This window comes from Hemitrygon akajei, chromosome 6 (assembly GCF_048418815.1).
Source record: "Hemitrygon akajei chromosome 6, sHemAka1.3, whole genome shotgun sequence".
NCBI classification, from domain to species: domain Eukaryota; kingdom Metazoa; phylum Chordata; class Chondrichthyes; order Myliobatiformes; family Dasyatidae; genus Hemitrygon; species Hemitrygon akajei.
Genome location: NC_133129.1, coordinates 120,617,697 through 120,635,420, shown reverse-complemented (window position 1 = coordinate 120,635,420; position 17,724 = coordinate 120,617,697). Strand labels below are relative to the sequence as shown.

Sequence of the window (17,724 nt, the reverse complement as noted above, 5' to 3'; positions counted from 1 at the left end):
TTTTTTTTTTGCTCTGTTATATGTCCTTTCATTGGCTTTTATGTTGGCTTTCACTTCTCTCGTCAGCTACGGTTGCATCGTCCTGCCTTTAGAATACTGCTTTGGAATGTATCTATCCTGCCCTTTACAAGTTGCTGCCAGAAATTCCAGTCATTGCTGCTCTGCATCATCCCTGCTAATGTTCCCTTCCAATCAATTTTGGCCAGCTCCTCTCTCATACCTCTGTAATTCCCTTTACACTACTGTTATACTCATACATCTGACTTTAGTTTCCCCTTCTTAAACTGCAGGATGAATTCTATCGTATTATGATCACCCGCTACTGGGGGTTCCTTTACCTTAAGCTCTCTAAGCAATTCTAGTTCCTTGCACAACATCGAATCCAGAATAATTGATCCCCTGGTGGGCTCACCACGAGCTGCTTTAAAAAGCCATCTTGAAGGCATTCTACAAATTCCCCCTTTTGTGATCCAGCACCAACCTGATTTTCCCAATCTATCTGCATTGAAATCCCCCGTAACTATTGTAACCTTGCCCTTTTGGCATGCATTTTCAATCTCTCATTGTAATTTGTAGACTACATCTTTAGTATTCTTTGGAGGTCTGTATATAATACCCACCAGGGTCTTTTTACTCCTGCTATTTCTTAGCTCTAACACAATGATTGTACATCTTCCAGTCCCATGTCACCTCTTTCTAATGATTTGATTTCAATTTTACCTATAGAGCCACTCCACCCCTTCAGCTACCTACCTGTCGTTTCAATACAATGTGTATCCTTGGATGTTGTTCTCAGCTATTATCTTCAGCTATGATTTGGTGATGCCCACAACGTCATTTATGTCAGTCTGTAACCGTGCTACAAGCTCATCTACTTTATTCCATATGCTGCATGCATTTAAGTATAGCACCTTCTGTATTCATCACCCTTTTCTATTTTGCCCTCGTTTTTACATTGCAACTCATCCCTAATTTCAGCCTCTCCTTGCTAGCTCTCTCACTACACACTGCCTTTGTTTGTAAACAAACTACCCTACCCTCAACCCTATCACTTAGGTTCCCATCCCCCTGCCAAATTACCTTAAACACTCTTGAACAACTCTAGCAAACCTGCAAGGATATTGGACCACCTCCTTGGGTTCAGGTGTAACCTGTCCCCTTCTGCGCTCTCCAGAAGAGATCCCAATGATCTAGAAATCCGCAGCTCTCCCTGTGCCCCAATTCTTCTGCCTACCATGCTATTCATATCCTCGCTGACATGTGGAACAGGCAGCTATCCAGAGGCCCTGCTTTTCAGCTTCCTACCCAAAATCTCTCTTCAGAACCTCCTCACCTTTCCTACACATATCATTGGTGCCAACATGCACCAAGACTTCTGGCTGCCCACTCTCTCCCTTTAGAATGCCATGGTCCTGATCCGAGACATTCCTGACCTTGGCACCATGGAGGCAACATGCCAGCCTGGTGTCTCCATCGCATCCACAGAATCTCGTCTCTACTCCTCTAACTATGGAATCTCCTATTACTACTACAGTCCCCTTCACCTCTCTTCTCTTCTGAGCCACAGCACCAGAGACCCAGTCACTGAAGCTTCCCCTGGTAAGTCATCCCCCTCAATGGTATCCAAAGTTGTACATTGCCTTACCTTCTCCTTTCAGTCACCCACTTACCTGCCTCCTTCAGCCTCCCTGTAGCTCGTATCTATTACTTTCTCAGTCTCCTGTTTGAGCTGAAGGTCATCGAGCTGCAGCTCCAGTTCCTTAACACATTCTCTGAGGAGCTGCATCTCGGTGCCCCTGGTGCAGGTGTAGTTACTCGGGAGACTGGACGTCTCCCAGAATATCCACTGAATATAACACAGCCCCTGGAGCCATTCTCACTGCACTAACTGTGCCCTAACAGACGAGGAATGAAGAATAAAGAAGGGGAAGAAACTTACCAGATAGTTACCTCACCCAGGCCTGATGAGCCAAAGTCGCTCCAACACTGGCCCACTCGCACAGTGGCCACTCCAACACTGGCCCACTCGCACAGTGGCCACTCCAACACTGGCCCACTCGCACAGTGGCCATTCCAACAATGGCTGCTCGGCTTGCACCTGCCTTATTTTTATTCACCATTTCTAACAAATCCTGTTCAGTGATTAGGCACAGTTCGACTCTGAAAACTGCCGCGAAGTGCTGCCTTTTTCAAACCTGGGTTGCGGTCCTAAATGAAATTGCTGCTGCTTCCCACTGATTGGGCGCAGTCCAACAGTTCAGTGTGCGACTGGGAGAGGAGCTTGCAGGTGTTGTTCCCAAGAATGCTATCCTTGCGGATGAAGGCTGTGGATTTTGGAGATGTCATTGGACTATGCTGGGAGAGTACCTGCCGTGTATTTTGTAGATGGAGGGACTGAGAGCTCTTTCTGGGAGATAGAAGAATACTATTCAAGCAGTCCGCTTGTCATGCTTCTTGTGTATTATTAGAACAGCGCTCGTCCAGGCTCTCCCACTCCTGACTTGTGGCTTGTAGATCGTAGAAAGGCTTAGAGGCGCCAGGAAGTGAGTCAACCACCAATTTATGTCAATCATTCACCCAGGATATTGAGGGTGGAAGACTTCACTGATGGCAATGCCTCTGAAAGTGAAGGATGTATGGTCAGAAGTATTCTCTGTTTCCCATTCTTGTGAATGTTACCTGCTAGTTACTAGTTTGTGGATGTGGTCCTGGGCTCAGTGCATGCAGACACGGGCTGCTGCTTTTGTTGAGGATCGATGAATGGAACTGAAGGTCGTGCGAACATCCCCACATAATTGAAAGGCCTGGATGGAATGGATGGGGAGAGGATGTTTCAAATACTGGGAGAGTCTAGGACCAGAGTACACACCCTTAGAATAGAAGAACATCCCCTGAGAACAGATATGAGGTTGTATTTCTTTAGCGATAGATTAGTTGAATCTGTGGAATTCACTGCTCCAGATTGTTGTGGAGGCCAAGTCATTGGGTATATTTATAAGTGGAGGTTGAGAAGTTCCTGATTGGTTAAGGGTGTCAAAAGTTACAGGGAGAATGGGGGTTGAAGGGAAAATAAATCAGCCATCAGTGAATGATGGAGCCCACCCAATGAGCCAAATGGTCTGAATTCTGCTCCGGTGTCATGGAATGGAAGGAGGATGTCGCTTTGTGGAATTCTGTGATATCCATGAGCATCACTCTTGCTTCACCTCTGGAGTTCAGCTGTTTGGTCTGGAATTGGACCAGGGAGGGCTGTGATGAGCTAAGTGTGCATGACAAAACCCAAAACGGTGCGTCATGGAGCACTTTGTTGAAGGGCACGAGCTGCTTGAGATCCCTTTCCGTTGCTTTGCTAGTAGAATGTAGAACATAGAATATTAAAGAGTAGGAACAGGCCCTGAAACCTGTGCTGAACACAATGCCGCTTTTCACTGCACGCCGTGTGCGTCCCTCCGTTTACCATGAATGGTCATGTGTTAACCACAGAACACTACAGCACAGTACAGGCCCTTCAGCCCTCCATGTTGTGTAGTCTAAATACCTCTCAAATGTTACTATTGTAGCTGCTTCCACCACCTCTCCGGCAGCGTGTTGCAGGCACCTAACACTCTACTTAAAAATGAGACTTGCCTTGTAAGCTTTACCCTTTCACCTTAAGGTTCTGTCCTCTAGTACTTGATATTTCTATAAATTTATTATTGATTGAGATGAAGTGTGGAACAGGCCCTTCCAGCCCTTTGAGCCTTGTTGCCCAGCAACCCCTGATTTAACCCTAACCTAATCACAGGACGATTTACAATGAACAATTAATCTACCAACCAGTACGTCTTTGGACTGTGGGAGGAAACTGGACACCCAAAGGAAACCCACGCGGTCACAGGGAGAACGTACAAGCTTCTTACGGACAACGGCGGGAATTTACATGTTCGGTAAAAAACTCTGACGATCTATCCTATCTATGCTTCTCAAAATTTTATCAACCCTCAGTGCTCGATGCTCCAGAGAAAGAGGCTGAGATTGTGCTAACTCTTCTTAGAGCTCGTAATCTCTAATCCAAGTAGCATCCCTGTGTGCTTCTTTTGCACCCTCTCCAAAGACTCCAGATTCTATCCCATAGCAACATAATCCTCCATATATGGCCTGACCAAAGTTTCATACAGCTGCCCGGCTTTACACACAACTCCCGATTTAAGAAGGCAAGCATACAGCACATCACCTTTACCACCCTATACACGTTTTGCCATTGTCAGAGGTCTATGAAACTCCAAGGTTCCTGTGTACATCAGTGCTCCTAAGAGTCCTGACATTTACACAATACTTTGCTCTTACATTTGACCTCCCAAATACGATCCCTCACATTTGTCCAGATTGAACTCCATCTGCTATTTCTCTGTATGCACTTTCAACTGGTCTGTATTCTGTTGATTGAGAGTGAACTGACCAGGGTAATTTGATTAGATTTGTCCTTTTGTGGGCACGACAAACCTAGAACAATTTTCCGCATTGTTAGATGAACCCAGTATTGTAACTAAGGAGGACATAAATAATCTTCCGGAAATAGTAAGGGACTGAGGGTCTAGTGAGATGGAGGAACTGAGGGAAATACATGTTAGTAGGGAAGTGGTGTTAGGTAAATTGAAGGGATTAAAGGCAGATAAATCCCTAGGGCCGGATGGTCTGCATCCCAGAGTGCTTAAGGAAGTAGCCCAAGAAATAGTGGATGCACTAGTGATAATTTTTCAAAACTCCTTAGATTCTGGATTAGTTCCTGAGGATTGGAGGGTGGCTAATGTAACCCCACTTTTTAAAAAAGGAGGGAGAGAGAAACTGGGGAATTATATACCAGTTAGTCTGACATCGGTTGTGGGGAAAATGCTAGAGTCGGTTATCAAAGATGTGATAACAGCACATTTGGAAAGAGGTGAAATCATCGGCCAAAGTCAGCATGGATTTGTGAAAGGAAAATCATGTCTGACGAATCTTATAGAATTTTTTGAAGATGTAACTAGTAGAGTGGATAGGGGAGAGCCAGTGGATGTGGTATATTTAGATTTTCAAAAGGCTTTTGACAAGGTCATACACAGGAGATTAGTGTGCAAACTTAAAGCACACGGTATTGGGGGTATGGTATTGATGTGGATAGAGAATTGGTTGGCAGACAGGAAGCAAAGAGTGGGAATAAACGGGACCTTTTCAGAACGGCAGGCAGTGACTAGTGGGGTACCGCAAGGCTCAGTGCTGGGACCCCAGTTGTTTACAATATATATTAATGATTTAGACGAGGGAATTAAATGCAGCATCTCCAAGTTTGCGGATGACACAAAGCTGGGCGGTGGTGTTAGCTGTGAGGAGGATGCTAAGAGGATGCAGGGTGACTTGGATAGGTTAGGTGAGTGGGCAAATTCATGGCAGATGCAATTTAATGTGGATAAATGTGAGGTTATCCACTTTGGTTGCAAGAACAGGGAAACAGATTATTATCTGAATGGTGGCCGATTAGGAAAAGGGGAGATGCAATGAGACCTGGGTGTTACTGTACACCAGTCATTGAAGGTGGGCATGCAGGTACAGCAGGCGGTGAAAAAGGCAAATGGTATGTTGGCATTCATAGCAAAAGGATTCGAGTACAGGAGCAGGGAGGTTCTACTGCAGTTGTACAAGGCCTTGGTGAGACCGCATCTAGAATATTGTGTGCAGTTTTGGTCCGCTAATCTGAGGAAAGACATTCTTGCCATAGAGGGAGTACAGAGAAGGTACACCAGATTGATTCCTGGGATGGCAGGGCTTTCATATGAAGAAAGACTGGATCGACTAGGCTTATACTCACTGGAATTTAGAAGATTGGGGGGGGGGGGGTATCTTATTGAAACGTATAAAATTCTAAAGGGATTGGACAGGCTAGATGCAGGAAGATTGTTTCCAATGTTGGGGAAGTCCAGAACGAGGGGTCACAGTTTAAGGATAAAGGGGAAGCCTTTTAGGACCGAGATGAGGAAAAACTTCTTCACACAGAGAGTGGTGAATCTGTGGAATTCTCTGCCACAGGAAACAGTTGAGGCTGGTTCATTGGCTATATTTAAGAGGAAGTTAGATATGGCCCTTGTGGCTAAAGGGATCAGGGGGTATGGAGAGAAAGCAGGTACAGGGTTCTGAGTTGGATGATCAGCCATGCTCATACTGAATGGCGGTGCAGGCTGGAAGGGCCGAATGGCCTACTCCTGCACCTATTTTCTATGTTTCTAACTGTATTGGAACAACTTTGCTGAGGCACAGTTCTGGCTGTAGAGCAAGCTTTCAACACCATGGCTATGGAATTTCTTCTTGAGCATAGTGTTCTGAGTGTGCAGTGATCTCAATCCTTTAGTGATTTCATGTGAAGAAGTCCGGATTGGTTGAAGATTGATTTCAGCAATGGTGGTGACTTCAGTAGGAGGAGGAGAGGGATCTTTGGCTTAGGCTCTGAACGCTTCAGTCTTGTGTTTTCAGTCGTGTGTTGTGACTTTGTTCGGGAGAACTTCCTTGTTCTTGGAACATCTTCCCTCTATGAATAAAGTTGTTCCCTGCCAATCACAACCAGCAGTAGGGCTGAGGAGCACAAACCTCATCAGTTTGGTTTGGTGATCACCCTCAAGAGAAAACCTGCAGATGCTGGAAATCAAAGCAACCCGCACAAAATGCTGGAGCAACTCTGCAGGCCAAGGAGCATCCATGGAAAAGATTAAACAGTCAACGTTTCGGTCCAAGACTTCATCAAGACTGGAAAATCACAGATTAGATGTTAGGGGGAATCAGATTGGAGAGGATAGAAGGACATGGAAGAAAGGGAAAGGAGAGGAGGATGAGAGGGAAGTAAAAGGCAGGTAAAGAGAGGGAGGGAAACAAGAACGGGGAATGGTGAAGCCGGGGCATGGTGGGGGGGGGGGGGGGGGGAATGGAGGGTGGAAATTACCGGAAGTTCAAGAGATCGATGTTCATACCATCAGGTTGGAGGCTACCCATACAGAATGTAAGGTTTTTGCTCTTCGAACCTGAGTGTGGCCTCATTGCATGGTAGAGGAGGTCATGGACTGACATGTTGGAAGGGGAATTAAAATGGGTGGCCATTGGGAGATGCCACTTTTTCTGGCAGGTGGAGCATAGGTGCTCGGCGAAGTGGTCTCCCAATCTACGTTGAGTCTCACTGATATGCAGGAGGCCACACTGGGAGCACCGGACACAGTAGATGACCCCAACATACTCACAGGTAAAGTGTTGCCTCACCTGGAAGGATTGTTTGGGGCCCTGAATGGTAGTGAGGGAGGAGGTACAGGGGCAGGTGTGACACTTGTTCTGCTGGCAAGGATAAGTGCCAGGAGGGAGATCAGTGCGGAGGGACGAATGGACAAGGGAGTCACGTAGGGAGCGATCCCTGTGGAAAGTGGGGTGGGGGTAGGGAAAGTGTGCTTGGTAGTGGGATCCTATTGAAGATGGCAGAAATTACAGAGAATTTTTTGCTGGATGCAGAGGCTGGTGTGGTGGTAGGTGAGGTCAAGAGGAACCCTATCCCTGGTAGGGTGCCGGCAGACGTGCGTGAAATGGAAGGGATGTAGGTGGGGGAAGCGTTGATGGTGGAGGAAGAAATGGCCGTTTCTTTGAAAAAGGATGACATCTCATTAGTTCTGGAATGAAAAGCCTCATCTCGAGCGCAGATGTGGTGGCGAAAGACGAGTTGAGAGAAGGGGATGACATTTTTACAAGCGACATAGTGGGAAGAGATATATCCAGGTGGCTGCGAGAATCAGTGGATAAACTGTCTCGAGAGATAGAGACAGAGAGATCGAGGAAAAGGGAGCAGGTGTCGGAAATGGACCAGGTAAATTTGAGGGCAGGGTGGAAGTTGGAGGCAAAGTTGGTGAAGGTGACGTGCTTGGCATGGGTGCAGGAAGCAGCTCCAATGCAGCTGTCGAAATCGAGTAGGAAAAGTTGGGGAGTGATATTGGTGTAGACTTGGAATATGGATTGTTCCACGTAGCCCACAAAACCGAGCTCTGTCCATTCACCATTCTTTTAGCCCTGTGTTGTAGCTTTACCAAGCTGATAAAAGAGTACTAGAAGGACTGTGCAATAATGATGAACTCTTGACCTCATAGTTTATTTCATCGTGGTCGTTGCATGTTTTTCTATGTAACTGTAACACTATATTCTGCATTCTGCATTGTCATTGCTTTTCCCTCTACTTCCTCGATGTATTTATGTTGTGGAATGATCTGTATGGATTGCATGGAAACAGAGTTAGTCATGTGACAACAATACATCGATTCCCATTATTAGGTATGCTTGGTTCTGCCCTCAGCCTTCCTCCTGCACTCTACTGACGCCACTTGCAGCCTCTCCACCCTCAAGATCCCTCCCCCACCGCTGTTCGCCAACCTGACCCCCGACTGTAAACCTGTGGCAACTAAAAGCAGTAGTTGACCACCATACTACATCCTGGAGACTGAGGGCCGGGCTCAGGCCTCAATCGCCTTTATACCGGGGTCTGTGGGAGGAGCCACAGGAGCAGTCAGCAGGGGGTGTGTCCAGACAGGTATATGTAGTTCACCACATTACCACCGAAATTCCAGGTTATACAAGCAGTTCAAAAGTTCAACTCTGATAGGGAAGTTACAGGCTATTGATTTCAGTGTTAGTTTCTGAGAAAAGGTGTGATTAATAAAGTAATTAGTAGCTTGTTTGCTGCCAGCAAGTTGTTGCTGTACTTCACCAGTGTTATTTTAAACTGATCCTTTGGATCAACGAATATCCTCTTAAACCAAAGACTTCTAGTTTTAGACAATTGTTCAATTGTTTTATGGGGACGTTTCCTAAAATTCACTGTATCTATATAATTTTGTACACATTTATCCTAATCCCCCCCCCCCACAGGGGAAGCAATCCCAGTCTATTCAGTCTCCCCCCACAACAAAAGCAATCCCAGTCTATTCAGTCTCCCCCCACAAGGAAAGCAATCCCAGTCTATTCAGTCTCCCCCCACAACAAAAGCAATCCCAGTCTATTCAGTCTCCCCCCACAGGGGAAGCAATCACAGTCTATTCAGTCTCCCCCCACAAGGGAAGCAATCCCAGTCTATTCAGTCTCCCCCCACAAGGGAAGCAATCCCAGTCTATTCAGTCTCCCCCCACAGGGGAAGCAATCCCAGTCTATTCAGTCTCCCCCCACAACAAAAGCAATCCCAGTCTATTCAGTCTCCCCCCACAGGGGAAGCAATCACAGTCTATTCAGTCTCCCCCCACAAGGGAAGCAATCCCAGTCTATTCAGTCTCCCCCCACAAGGGAAGCAATCCCAGTCTATTCAGTCTCCCCCCACAGGGGAAGCAATCCCAGTCTATTCAGTCTCCCCCCACAACAAAAGCAATCCCAGTCTATTCAGTCTCCCCCCACAACAAAAGCAATCCCAGTCTATTCAGTCTCCCCCCACAACAAAAGCAATCCCAGTCTATTCAGTCTCCCCCCACAACAAAAGCAATCCCAGTCTATTCAGTCTCCCCCCACAACAAAAGCAATGCCAGTCTATTCAGTCTCCCCCCACAAGGGAAGCAATCCCAGTCTATTCAGTCTCTCCTCACAAGGGAAGCAATCCCAGTCTATTCAGTCTCCCCCCACAACAAAAGCAATCCCAGTCTATTCAGTCTCCCCCCACAAGGGAACTGCTCTGAGCCAGGGCAACATCGGAGTGAAATGCACAAAATGCTGGAGGAACTCAGCAGGGTAGGCAGCGTCTCTGGATTTTTGTGTGCTTCTCCAGATTCCAGCACCTGCAGTGTCTTGTGTCAACATCTAGTCAATCCTCTCCACTGTAATCTTATCCTTAGTATGATGATGTAGTGAGGGGTATGGCAGTGAGGATACATATTGACATATTGTGGTGGTCTACAATGCCCAGTTCTGAGCTTCCAGATCTCTAGTGGATCGTGGTGTCACAGCCTGCAGAGGAGGATGTCCTTGGTGTAAGGATGTGCACTATCGAGGCTTGCCTGTTTTGGAGACAGACAAGTTATGGTTCAGGAATTGATGGCTTTGTATCTGTTTACTGAGTGGGAAATGTGTCGATAAAGAAAATAACGACAACTCGACTGCCCTCAACAACAACAAACGTTGGTACTTTGGTGCCATCTGCTGTTCAAAATGAATGTTGCTTGTTTTGTTAGAAATAAGAGGTTTAAATATTGGTGTACTTAACTGCTTGAGTTCAATATTCTCACACCACTTCTCAATCCCTCCAAGCCCTGCTTGTCTTGTAACCTCCTCCAGGCCTAATATTGGCCTCTTGACCATCCTGTGCCCACCTAACTGCTTCAGCCATCTTGGTCTACTCTGATAATCTGGAAATTGGTTGTTCGGAAGTTCTGATGATCTGGAATGTGAGATGGGAGTCTGGAGTGAGGCCTGGGGTTTGGTCTGGGCCGTGGCTCTGCCTGGTGTGGGGCCTGAGTTAAAATGAGGTCTGGAATGGGAGTGGGAGTGTACTTTCCCCCTCTTTTTAAACTCATGGAAAATTTAATTTAGATTGAGTAGCATGTAAAAAAAAGTGAAGTAAAAGTGTGTCAGAAATTAATAGGAGTAATAAAAACACCAATAATAATAATCTGGAAAACCCATTTGTCCATATCAGCAAAAGTCCTGAGGATGCCGGACAATCAGGGTTTTACTCCAGCACTTTGAACATATTTGCCTCTTGCCCTCTCCTACTTTGTCACTCCTCATTATCTACCCCACTGATCAAGCTGCCGTTTGCCACCCCTGCTGCCTTGGAGCTCTATATCCATTGCTGATGATATTGTTTGCTGCTGCCATCCAGCCTGGGATACTTCACTCCATCTTCAGTGCTCTCCAGATAAGAGATGGTGTTGCCCTATGAGTGAACTTGCTGAAGAAATAAAGGCAGCATGGTGCCCTGTCCATAGGAATCCCTCCTCCCACCCCAGATGGTGACGTGTTTTTTGGGATTCCCTCCTCCTGTCCAAGATGGTGACCAATCCATCAGAACCTTCTCCTCCTCTGCCACACGGTGACGCCCCCCCCCCATCTCTGTGACGTGCGTCCAGTGTTTGTGCACGAGGGATCTCCAGTAGTAGGTATGTCACTGCAGCGAGGGAGATGGGGATCTCTTGCAGAGCATGTTTCAATGAAGGACCTCCTGAAAAGAGGAGAGGCATGAAGGGAAGTTGCACAGAGAAACCTACTACCTGGGACGCAATACTGAGGAATCTGTTGTAGCGGAAGGGATGTCACTGAGTAACCTTTTCTGATGGAGGGGGTCTCACTGAAGGATCTTCTGCCGCATGTGTGTGTATCACTGGAATCTCCTGCAGACTGAGGGATCTCCCAGCTGGGGTGCACCTTGAGGTGGTGTGGAGGAGTGTGCTGCTCAGGGTGTACTCTCCTGGGGTATACCTGCACGTAGAGTAGAGGGGCGTGCTCTCCTGTGGTGGTCATGGGAGATTTCAACGTGCAGGTCGATTGGGAAAATCAGGTTGGAATTGGATCTCAAGAGAGTGAGTTTGTTGAATGCCTAGGAGATGGCTTTTCAGAGCAGTTTGTTGTTGAGGCTACCAGGAGATCATCTATACTGGATTGGACATTATGTAATGTAATGAGTAGGGAGCTCAAGGTAAAATAACCCTTAGGAGGTAATGATCACAATATGATTGAGTTCAACTTGAAATTTGATAGGGAGAACATAAAGCCTGACGTAGCAGCGGAGTAAAGGAAATTACAGTGGTATGAGAGAGGAGATGGCTAAAGTAAATTGGAAGGAGATGCTGACAGGGATGACAGCAGAGCAACAATGTTTTGAATTTCTGGGAAAATGAGGAAGGGGCAGGATAGATGTATTCCAAAAATGAAGAAATACTCAAATGACAAAATAGTACAACCATGGCTGACAAGGGAAATCAAGCTAATGCAGAAACAAAAGAGAGAGCATACAACGAAACAAAAAATAGTGGGAAGACAGAGGATTGGGAAGCTCTTAAAATCCTACAGAGAGCAACTAAAAGAATCTTTGGGGGGGGGAGAGATGAAATATGAAAGCAAGCTAGCAAACAATATCAAAGTGAATAGTAAAAGCGTTTTCAAGTCTGTTTAAAAAAAAATAAGAGATGAGAGTGGATATAGGACCATTAGAAAATGAGAGGCCAGAGAAATAATAACTGGGGCCAGGCAGATGAACTAAATGAGTATTTAGCATCAGTCTTCACTGTGGAAGACAATAACAGTGTGCCAGGTGTTGAATGGTGTTTGAGGGAAGAGAAGTGGGTGCAGTTACTATTACAAGGTAGAAGGTGCTCAAAAAGCTGAAAGACCTAAGGGTGCATAAGTCAGTCGGACCAGATGAACTACACCCCAAGGTTCTGAAAGAGGTAGCAGTAGAGATTGTGGAGGCATTAATAATGATCCTTCAAAAATCATCGGACTCTACCATGGTGCCAGAGAACTGGAAAATTGAAAATGTCACTCCACTCTTTAAGAAAGGAGGAAGGCAGCAGAAAAGAAATTATAGACCAGTTAGCCTGACCTCAGTGGTTGTGAAGATGTTGGAATCAATTGTTAAGGATGAGGTTATGGAGTACTTGGTGACACAGGACAAGTCAGCACAAAGTCAGCATGGTTTCCTTAAGGGAAAGTCTTGCCTGACAAATCTGTTGGAATTCCTAGAAAAGATTATAAGTAGGATAGATAAAGGGGATGTAGTGGATGTTGTATATTTGGACTTTCCAAAGGCCTTTGACAAGGTGCCACATGAGGCTACTTGTCAAGCTGAAAGCCCATGTTAATACAGGAAAGTTACTGGCATGGTGAGAGCATTGGCTGATTGGTAAGAGGCAGTGAGTGGGAATAAAAGGTTCCTTTTCTGGTTGGCTGCCAGTGAGTAGAGGTGTTCCGCTGGGGTCAGTGTTGGGGCACCTCTTTATGCTGTATATCAATGACTTAGATGCTGGAATAAATGGTTTTGTGGCCAAGCTTGCAGATGATATGGAGATTGGTGGAGGGGCAGGTAGTGTTGAGGAAATAGGTAGGATGCAGAAGGACTTAGACAGATTAGGAGGATGGACAAGAGAGTAGCAAATGAAATACAATGTTGGAAAATGCATGGTCATGCACTTTCAGTAGAAATAAACGTGCAGACTATTTTCTAAACTGGGAAAAAATGTAAAATTATGTGATGCAAAGGGACTTGGGAGTCCTTGTACAGAACAGCCTAAAGGTTATCTTGCAGGTGGAGTCGGTGGTGAGGAAGGCTAATGCAATGTTGGCATTCATTTCATGAGGTCTAGAATACAAGAGCAGGGATGTGATGCTGAGGATTTATAAGGCACTAATGATGCCTCACATTGAGTATTGTGAGCAGTTTTGGGCTCCTCATCTAAGAAAAGATGTGCTAGCATTGGAAGAGATTCACAAGAATGATTCTGGGAATGAAAGGATTATTATACCAGGAATGTTTGACAGTCTGGGTCTGTACTCACTGGAATTTAGAAGGATGAGGGGAGATCTAAATGAAACATTTGGAATGTTGAAAGGCCTAGACAGAGTGGATGTGGAAAGGATGTTTCCCATGGTGGGGGAGTCTAGGATAAGAGGGCACAGCCTCAGGAGAGAGGGGTGTCCATTTAAAATGAAGATGTGGAGAAATTTCTTTAGCCAGATGGTAGTGTATTTGTGGAATTTATTACCACAGACAGCTGTGGAGGCCAGGTTGTTGGGTGTATTTAAGGCAGAGGTTCTTGATTAGACACAACATCAAAGGTTATGGGGAGAAGGCTGGGGAATGGGGCTGAGGAGGGGAAAAATAGATCAGCCATGATTGAATGGCGGAGCAGACCCAGATGGCCAAATTCGTGTCCTATATTTTATGATCTTGTACCAGCGTGTGGTGTGGAGGGGTGTGTTTTTCTGGAATATACCTGTGTATGGTGTTGTGGGGTATGCTTTCCTGGGGCATACCTGCTGTGTGGTGCTGTGGGGCGATGCTGCTCAGGGTGCGCTTTCCTGGGGCATACCTGCGTGTAGGGGTCTGCTGCTCAGGTTGTACTTTCTTGTGTTCCAGGTTCTCCATGTTGAGCCTGGAGTTTGATTACATGTGTCAGTACGATTACGTGGAGGTCCGTGATGGTGATAATGTCGATTCCAGAGTCATCGGCAAGTTCTGCGGGAACGAGCGCCCTCCTCCCATTCGGACCACTGGAAACATGTTGCACGTCCTGTTTGTATCTGATGGCTATAAAAGCTTTGACGGATTTTATGCCACGTTTGAGGAAGTTGACGGTATGTAGACCTGGTTCCAAGTAATTTTCCACCACTCCTTCACTCCTGGTTCATTCACTGACTGCCCAATTCAGACTCTCTGCTTCATCGCTCAGTAGCCTTCCCATCTTCACCTGCCTCTCCTTTCGATGCTTTCCACCTTCGCAAACTTCCACTCCCGGCTGTACATCTCCCACCTGGCCCTCCCAATTTCCTTGGCCCCCCTCGCTCACCTTCCCTCTCTCTCTGTTGCCTCGATCTGAGTTCCGCCCCCTACCCTTTCAAAGCCAGGATGGTGGGCTCCTACGCTGGAGTCTGCATCGGGACCCCGACCCCCACTGTCTCTTGTTGCTTCCAGAGGTCACAGGGTGATGGGTGGACTTCTTCGGGCTTACTGTAAGGGCTGTAAGCATTGCTTGTAGGAAGAGCATTGCATTTGGTCAGACGTTTGACCAGTAGTTTGGGAAACTCCTAAATGTTCTTTGAAATTCTCAGCAACCCACTCCCTTATACATAAAACAACTGGGTGGACAATCTTGCATTCATCTAGGCACCAAATATAGACTTGACAAAGTCACTCCTGGTTCTGTTGGCTTTGTAAAGTCCTTCTCAAAAACACCTGTAGCTGAAAGAGGGAGATTCTATAAGTCATGCAATCAATTGCCTGTCGTAGCCACATTAATGATTTTCAGAAAATTCTTCCATCTCTGGCTATTTCTTTTATCAGTGGCAGGACAGACCCATCCAAGGTGGCGGCACGAGGTATCCGGGTGGAAGGATACCTTGAGAGTCGTCGATGTTGACTCTGGATCCCATGAGATCCCGTAGCTTCAGGTCAAACGTGGGTAAGGGAACTTCTTCCAGACTGCACGCTATTGTTCTCCCTCAGCTGACAGATCAGTGCTCCTCCGTGTTGGACAAGACGGGAAAGAGGCACCAAGGGTAGTAAGGGCAACACACAGACAAGATACCGATGGAACGCAGCAGGCCAGGCAGCATCTATAGGAAGAAGTACAGTCGATGTTTCGGGCCGAGACCCTTCGTCAGTAGTAAGAGTGTAGTTGTACTCTCAGTATGGACTTCAGTGTCCATCACCAAGAGTAACTTGGTGGCACCATTGCTGACTGACCTGGCCAAGTTCTGAAGGCTGCAGCTGTCAAATTGCAGCTAATGAGTTAATCAAAGTATTGGTACTGGTTTATTATTGTCTCATGTACCAATACAGCGAAAAGCCTGTCTTGTATATTGTTTACACAGATCAAATCATCTCACAGTGCATTGAGCTAGAATAAGGTAAAGCAATAACAATAAGATGGCTGGTGGTGTGGTGGCATCCACACTGAACTTCAGGGCCAGTGGCTCTGGGTTCAAATTTGGTCGCTCCTCGCACGCTTTCCATCTGTGATGGGTCGAGGGTTGAGCGGCTAGCAGCTTGTCCTTGTAAAACGGACTAACGCTGAAGAACCAGCAAGGTTGCCTGTGAGGTGTGGAAGGATATTGTCCAAGGTCGTACCGAGTTAGATCGTAGGACAAGGTCGGAGTGAGGTAGGTTATAGGGCAAGGTCAGAGCAAGGTAGGTCATAGGGCAAGGTCGTAACGAAGTAGGTCGTAGGGCAAGGTCATAACGAGGTAGGTCATAGGGCAAGGTCGTAACGAGGTAGGTCATAGGGCAAGGTCGTAACGAGGTAGGTCGTAGGGCAAGGTCGTAATGAGGTAGGTCGTAGGGCAAGGTCGTAGCGAGGTTGATTGTTGGGTGAAGAATCCATCTAATTGCATAAGAGAGCCATCTAAGAATCTGAAACACTGGAATAGATGCTGTGCTTGAGCTTGCTGCTACGTGCTTTCAGGTTTTTGTATCTTCTTCCAGTGGAAGAGGGAAGAAGAGAGAATATTTGGGGTATGGAGAGTATTTGATAAACCTGTTGCTTAACTGAGACAGCAGAAAGTATAGAACAGATACATAGAGGGCCGGCTGGTTCCCGTGATCTGCTGAGCTGCATCCATAACTCTGCAGTTCCTTGTGGTCTTTTGCAGGACAGTTGACGAGTAAGGGATATGCCATTTCAACCTTGTCCTCACTAATCTCTCTGGTCATAATATTATTGGCAGAAGAGATCACCACGCATTCCTTGTCAAGACAAAGTCCCATCTTAACACAGAGAAACACCCTCTGACCTGTAAGGTGCTACTGCAGTCATGATAAATAGAATAGAGCCAGAGTCATTTTGGTGGCTGAAAGCCAGGATTCAGGAGGTTGCTGTCAGCCATCATCAGAAGCAGATACATACATCTGTCTCTTCTATGTCATATTACAGTTCACCCAGGTGATCGTGTTTGGCTGTATGAGAAATGCAAAAAGGCGTGACTGGATCAATGCCAGCCAAGTGAAGCTACAACGCAGGACTGCGTGTGACCTAAAACAGCAGAACTGGTGGGAAACAGCCCATGCTAAGAGATCCTATAATGGAGCAGGTCAACCCTCTGCAGCCCTAGTGCACCTGGTCATGAATTAATTAGCTAGTGGAAGAGGAGGATCCAAGAATTCACTATGCTCGGTGATGTTGGTGTTCAGCATTTGAACACTGACAAACGGGCTGAAACATTTGAGGGACACAGGAAATTCTGCAGATGCTGGAAAGTTTGAGCAGTACACACATTCTGGCCTATGCCCTTTACTTTCCAGTCCTAATGAAGGGTCTTGGCTGTTCATTTCCCTTCAGAGATACTGCCTGACCTGCTGAGTTCCTCTAGCATTTTGTGTGTGAGGCTGAAACATCTTCAGCCAGAAATGCTGAAGACTTACACTCCAAGAGAAGCTGCACCTGCAGTACTGTTACAACACTGCCATCTCTTCAGCAATATGGAAAATATGTCCCATTCACCAAAAAGCAGGACAAAGTAAACCTGACAAACCAACCAATCTGTCTACTCCTAGTCATCAGTGAAATGGTGGAAGGTGCCAATGACTGTGCTGTCAAATGGGACTTACCCACAGTTGCCATGTTGCTAAGACTTGGTCAAAGCATGAACTACCCAAGCAACACTTTCCAAACCCATGATTTCTACCAGCAAAACAACAAGAGCAAATTTTATAGGCATCCGTTAGTCTCATGAGACCATGGATTTGCACCTTGGAAGGTTTCCAGGGCACAGGCCTGGGCAGGGTTGTATGGGAGACCGGCAGTTGCCCAAGCTGCAAGCTTTCCCCTCTCCACGCCACCGATGTTGTCCAAGGGAAGGGCACTAGGACCCAAGCAGCTTGGCACCGGTGTCATCGCAGAGCAATGTGTTGTTAAGTGCCTTGCTCAAGGACACAACACGCTGCCTTAGCTGAGGCTCGAACCCACGACCTTCAGATCACTAGACCGATGCCTTATCCACGTGCCAACACAAGAGGAAGTAAGTGCATGGAAAATTTACTGCCTGCACGATCCTCCCCAG

The 17,724-nt window shown here is 46.5% G+C and overlaps 1 protein-coding gene across 2 annotated transcripts in view; it reads left to right on the top strand.

Annotated features, from left to right (window-relative positions):
• The window catches only part of LOC140729420 (inactive serine protease PAMR1-like), a 176,612-nt gene that overhangs the window by 116,428 nt on the left and 42,460 nt on the right, over window positions 1–17,724 (top strand). For both annotated transcript variants that reach the window (XM_073049139.1, XM_073049137.1), the window contains exon 5: window positions 14,087–14,304. In XM_073049139.1, the coding sequence (XP_072905240.1) occupies window positions 14,087–14,304 (218 nt within the window). The remainder of the gene's footprint in view (window positions 1–14,086; window positions 14,305–17,724) is intronic.